The 6,000-nt window shown below is 54.8% G+C and overlaps 1 protein-coding gene across 2 annotated transcripts in view; it reads left to right on the top strand.

Annotated features, from left to right (window-relative positions):
- The first annotated feature begins 272 nt into the window (after positions 1-272).
- The window catches only part of ATP2A3 (ATPase sarcoplasmic/endoplasmic reticulum Ca2+ transporting 3), a 59,216-nt gene continuing 53,488 nt past the window's right edge, over positions 273-6,000 (top strand). The window contains exon 1 of one of the 2 annotated variants that reach the window (XM_054847451.1): positions 273-574. In XM_054847451.1, the coding sequence (XP_054703426.1) occupies positions 457-574 (118 nt within the window). In that variant the 5' untranslated portion in view covers positions 273-456. The remainder of the gene's footprint in view (positions 575-6,000) is intronic. The other variant, XM_054847453.1, reaches the window with a different exon arrangement.

Raw genomic sequence — 6,000 nt, 5'->3', positions numbered from 1 at the left:
CCTTCGGCGGGAAGATTTCCCTGGTCGCCAGCATCACTTCCGAGAAGTTTGGAAATAATTAAAAAAATATTACTCAGGGCCGGGAAAGAGACGCGTTTGGAGGGGACCAGCCTGGGCTGCAAAGGGGCGGGCACCGGAGCCCGGGGGGGGCCCCCCCGGCTCCCCCCCCCCTCTCTCCCTCCCCCCCCCCAGCCCGGCGCGGTCCCCGGGGCTGCCCCGCGGGGGGGCGGCGCTGGGCGCGGCGGCCCCGGGGGAGGCGGGGGAAGCGGCGGGCAGGGCGGTGCCGCCGGGAGGAGGCGGGCCCGGCGGCCGGGCGCCCCTTCCCGCGGCGGGCGGAGAGGTGCCGAGGCAGCGCCGTGCGAGCGGCGCCCCGTGTGCCCTCCGTGCGCCCCCCGCCGAGCATCCCCTCCCCTCCCCTCCGTCCCATCCCGCCCCGGCCCGGGCCGCCGCCGGGGCATGGAGGCGGCGCACAGCCTCCCGGTGCTCGACGTCCTCCGCCGCTTCGGTGTAACCGAGAGCTGCGGGCTCAGCCCGGAGCAGGTCCGTCGCAGCCGGGAGAAGTACGGCCCCAATGGTTAGTGCGGCGGGACGGCACCGGGGAGATGCTGCCGGTGGGGACGGGAGGGGCTGGGGAAGCCGGCGGTGGCGGGGGTCGGGATGGGGCAGCCCTGACGGGGCAACGGCATCCCGCCCGGCACGGAGGGGACCCTTCCTCGGGTCTCTCTCCCCGCCGGGACCGGGAAGGGTCGGGCCGCTGCCCTGAGCACCCCCCGGAGCATCTTCCCCCCGCCCCGGGACTTGCGGAGGAGCCGTGGGGGATTTGCCGCGGGGCACCTGTTGATTAGCGGAGTATTTGCCGGCTGCGATTAAGGGCTAATTACTGTGGGTACGGGCGGCACTGGCAATTAGCGGGGTGTTAATTCCTCTGGCGGAGTGTCCGCAAGTGGAGAGCGAGGCGGATGTGTCGGCAGGAAAGAGAGGGGGAAGTTTGCCCGTTGCCCGTGGGTGAAGGAGGGAAGCCCCAAAACCGGGGCAAGGGGGGTGTCGCGGTGGGGGGGGACCCCGCTCCCGACTCGCCACAGCCCCGGCTGGGCCCTGGGTGCTGCGGAGGAGGAGGAGGAGGAGGAGGAGGAAGGGGTGGCGGGGGGAGAGCGGGGGCCGGGACGTGCGGCGGCTGGGCTGCGTGCCGCGCTCACCCGGGGAGCCCTCTTGGACCAGCGGGGCATCTTCTTGGGCTCCATAAGGGGAAATTTTAAACTCGTGGCTTTAAGCGCTCAGCAAACCCATCGGTGCGCGCAGGAGGGACTTGCGGGGGTGCCCGAACCCACCCGGGTCACCAGGGATTTTGGTCGTTCAGACGGGGTAGGTAGGTAGGTCGGTCATTAACTCTGCAGACGGGAACAGGAGGGGGTTAGGGGGAGTTTGCTGCCGTCCGTTGGAGTAGCAAGTCCTTTCTCCAAGTTGTTCAAGTGTGTAAACTCGCCTGGGTTGGAGCTTGTTGCGCCTGCTTTTCGTTTGAGCCTCGTGGTTGAGGCTAAGGAAAGCCTGAGTAGATGCTGGCGGGATCGCTGCCTGCACCCCCATTCTCTGGGAGGGCTGTTAGGTGGGAGCAGAAGGCTCTGCCTCCTCCAGACACGCTCTGCGAGCAGCAGTCCTGTGTGCTGGGCCGTGCTTGGGGTCCCCCTGCCCAGTAACGCTCCCCGCACCGGACAGCTTCTGCTCCGCTCCCTGAGGCTGCACGGTCAGGACTGGACTTGGGAGCTCTTGCTGTGGAGCGCTCTGCCAAAGGTGTAAGCAATGGAGCATCGCTCCTGCCCTTGTCTGACCTGATTTTGGAGGAGGGCAGCTAGGGACCTGTCTGGTTAGCCGGGAGGGGAGCGATCCCTCTGCTTTGGGGGGGCTGAATGCAAAACACATCCTTAACAAAGAGGTGTGCCGGTCTGATTTCAAGGTATAATTAATTGTTCCCAACACTTCTGCACTGTCCCTCGGCCCCGCGGGAAAGCGGGGATGATGGGCCCTACGAGTGGTCTGTGCCGTGCGGCAGCGTGTCACCTACAGGCATCGCATCGCGGGGCTCACGGTGGCTTCATGCTCCTGTTTGCCCAAGTGAATCATTGTCGCTGAGTCAGGCACGTTGGCTGCTCGGTGGCACCAGGCTCTCTGCCTTGAAAAAGGGAGCTTGAACGTATGACGTAGGCGCAAAGCAAAGGGTTAGTGGTGGCAATTAGTTTGTCTTTTTTGTTTGGTTTTTTTCCTCCTTCCTTTCCCCTCTTTCAAGCAACGGCTGCGTGCTCGCCTCTCTACAGTTCTGCTTCCCATACGGTCCGTTGTTCGGTTTCCTGCAGGCTGTTGATTCGCAAGAGCTTCTGACTTTTGGATGTCCCGTGGCTTTCGCCTTCAAAGCAGAGCTCTGCATCTCCTGTACGACACGGCTTGCAGTGATGTGCACGGATGTTGAGAGCTGTAACGTGGGCTGTGCAGCCATCAGTGAAAATGTGGTTGAAGATTTTTAAGAATTCTGAATTTTTGTAATTTTTGTGCAGTATTTACATATTGCTCGTGGTGCAGATGAGATATGGACAGATTAGCACGACTTAAAGTCATGCAGAATGGGACTCTGTGTGGTTTTTTTGGTTTAAAACCTTGATGTTAAGCAAATAGCCTTTTTTCCAGCATGGCGAGAACTTGCAGGTTGTGCGTTGGCAGCAGGAGCCGACCGCCCCGAGTGCGCTGGGGTACCCTTGGGTGCCCTGTTTGCGAGAGCTGCTGTGGGTGAGGGTGCTGCGGGGAGCCGCGTGGGACAGTGAGCTGGGCTTGCGCCGGTCTTGAAGATGGCCTGTATTAAATTGCATTTTAATTTAAGCTTAAATTAAGCTCCGGCAGCGGAAGTGCAGGGCAGTTTGGTGACTCGCTTGAGCTCGCGCAGAAGGGGGAAGAAAATTCAAATCTTGTGTGGCTCGAAGTGCAGAGCAGACCTTCAGCTCCAGCTAGTTTCATTTTCGCACCCTCCTGTCTCGCATTCATTCATTTCCTTCTAAACCTGAAATCAAACTGCCAGTGTGGTCGTGAATCACAATCTAAAATACATCATCTTTCTTAAAAACTGCCTCCCAATGTGCTTCAGAGAGCTGCTGTCTGCTGCTTTTTTATTGTGTTGATGCATTTAAAAAGAAAAAAAAAAGACCTGCAATGAGCTCCAACGTTAAGTGAGAAGCGGTGGCCATTGGCATGTTTTATATTAAAAAAAAAAATAGATTTTGTTTTGGGGGGGTATTCTTTTGGAGCCTAAAATTGCTTTTTCAGTTCCAGTGCTCACATTTACGTTTGCAGGAGGAAACAGAGAGCAATACTGATTATTTAATATCTCCAGTCCGTGGCTTGGCAGCCAAGCAGTGAGATGTAGATTACTGGACTGGAGGATGATATTTCTCCGTTAGGAAGAGCTCTTGTTCTAGTTTCAGCTCTGTCATCAGTGCTGTCAGCATGGCCGCTTCATTTGCCAAGGAAACTGGAGAAGCCGCAGAATGTTTAGGTCTCACCATGGCGATTCTCAAAAGGCTCCTGAATCTCCAAAGTCAATTTTAAACTAATAAACGCTTTGGATGCTCCACGCGTGCCGGGCGGGTGCTTCCCTACACCTCCTCCCGTCCACCGAGCTCCACAGGTTGCTTTTAGAACACAACACTTCAAAAATAAAAATACAAAGGCGAAAAATGTGCATCTCTTACTTTATAATAGGCCAAGAAGGAGGATATAGGGGTGCAGACATTTTTCTTCCTAAACGCAAACCCGGGGGCACAATTTACCCTGAAATGATTTCAGTTTTGCCAAGGAATGACAGATGTAAATGGGCGTTGCCCCGCGGACAGTCAAATGATTTTCTGTTTTAAATATAGCTCTGATTTCTCTCTTCTAAATGGATTTCCATGTGTAAATGAGCATACATTTCAGGCAGGGTATTGCCAGCGTTAATGCATATGCATAATTTTATTTGCTTCATCGGTAACCTAAATGGACTGTGAATGTCAGTGGAGTCAAGTGCTCGGCTGGTTGCAGCATAGGGGCGTTTATCTCCTCTTGCGTGTCATCTCTTCTGACTCCGAAGCAGAAACCCTGCCGCCGTCCGCGGTTGGAAACGCCACCGGGCAGGATCGGACCCTGCCCGTCAGCCCTCCTCGGGGTCTCGCCCATCCTCTTCTTCACCCTCGCTGCTCCTGGGGCTGACCCCCAACGTGGTACCCGATGCGCTTCAAAGCCTGCCGTGCCTCGCTGCAAGGCGCAACGATAACGGTACTCACGCGAAGGCCGGTTTAAGTGTTATTCGAGCCAGCTTCAGCACTGGGCGAACTCAAAGCCATGAGTAAATCTGGCTTTTCTTTTATAGCGCACCTTTCTACATCTCCGTAAGCATTATTTCAGGATCTCGGAGCCCTTGTGTGTATTTTGGCATGTGCGTGCCCGACCCAACCTGGGCGGGAGGAGGTGACATCCCCAAGCCCAAACCCAGCCTGTGATGTGTTGCCGCTCTCCCGAAATCCACCGAGGCTCACTGACGAGGAGCTTTCTGCTCTTTGGCACGAGCACGTGTCCGTGCCCTGCTTGGCTAGACGCAGCAGCAAAAGACACTGATATATTATTTATTTACATCTTTTTCCCAGCCTATACCCAGGGCTGCACGTGCACGCGTATATATGTGTATATACGTCTATCGGCACGCGCGTGCGCATGCACGCGCCCCTGCGCGTACTCTCGTTGCGGTGCGTTACTTAACGTTGGGTTAGCTGCCAGCGGTTGCTAACCAGCCAAGGTTACGCTCCAGCTCTCTCTTGACAATAAAAAAGAAAGAAATCAAATTTTTATTTCATGCTGAAATATTTGAGAGGCTGGTAAGGAGAGGAAGAGCAGCATTTTCTGACTCATCTAACTCTGCTCTCTGTTCCTCTGCGCATCGCCCACCTTTTCCACCCCCGAAACACACGCTTAACAGTCTGATTCATAAACATGCTATGGGTTGGGGTTTGGTTTTTTTTTTTCCCCCTCCTCCAAATCCTTTCCCTTAGGAGAAATGCTGAGACATTAAAACCTTATGAGTGCCTTCAAATTTGGGGAGAGACTACACAAAATTTTCCTAATTGGACAAGAGGAAACTCAGGATTTTCATCCCTCTGCTATCCTCTGAGGTTACCCGCTTTCAACCTACCTTAAAAAAAAAAAATTGTGAATAAAGAGCAATGTTTGGAAAAACTGATGTCTGCTCTTAAAATGCTGCGGGAACCGAGAAGGGAAAATTTCCAGGGCGAGAAGAGGCAGGGGCTGTGCTGGTGGGGAAGGGATTTTTGCGTGCAGGTCTTGTGTGTACCCCGGGGGGGGCAGTTGGCCTCCCCTAGGGCACAACTGTTATTTTATTAATGTTTTTATTTCATTGCTGGTTTTAAAGCTGGGGGTGGTGGAGCTGGTGCTGCAGAACGCTGATTTAGGAGGAGTTGGATGCATCGTGGATGCCAGCCTTGGGTGTGCTGGTGCCAGAAGGGGGCTGGAGCGGGTCCTCCAAAGGCACCGTTACCAAAATATCCCCCTTCCCCCAGGCTAATCCTCCTCCCCAGTATTCCAGGTGCCTCTTCTGACCTCCCCGCTCCAGCCGAGCGTTTTTGGCCAACCTAGTGCAGTCCTCGCCATCACCTTGTAGCCACGCGGCTGCTCTTTGCCTTTTCAGCGGCGTTGCCCTTTTTGCATGATTTAAGCCTTCTCTAATCGCCAGATCTGACTTGAAGCTATTGAGTTGCATTTTGATGATCATCTCCCTCTAGGGTAAATCTGAAAAATACTATTGATATTTATGTTGCAGGTAATTTTTTTTATTTCTTTTTAAAGCTCCACCATTTTTCTTGAGTAAAAAGCATCACCCGATGCCTGGCGTTGCTTTTGCTTTCTTCCTACCAAAGAGAATTTTAATTTTTGAGAAGCGTCCAAGTTGCTGCCTTTTCGCTCTGTATTTGA

Source organism: Grus americana, chromosome 19, assembly GCF_028858705.1.
Source record: "Grus americana isolate bGruAme1 chromosome 19, bGruAme1.mat, whole genome shotgun sequence".
Classification (NCBI taxonomy): domain Eukaryota; kingdom Metazoa; phylum Chordata; class Aves; order Gruiformes; family Gruidae; genus Grus; species Grus americana.
This window is presented reverse-complemented; position numbering and strand designations above follow the sequence as displayed.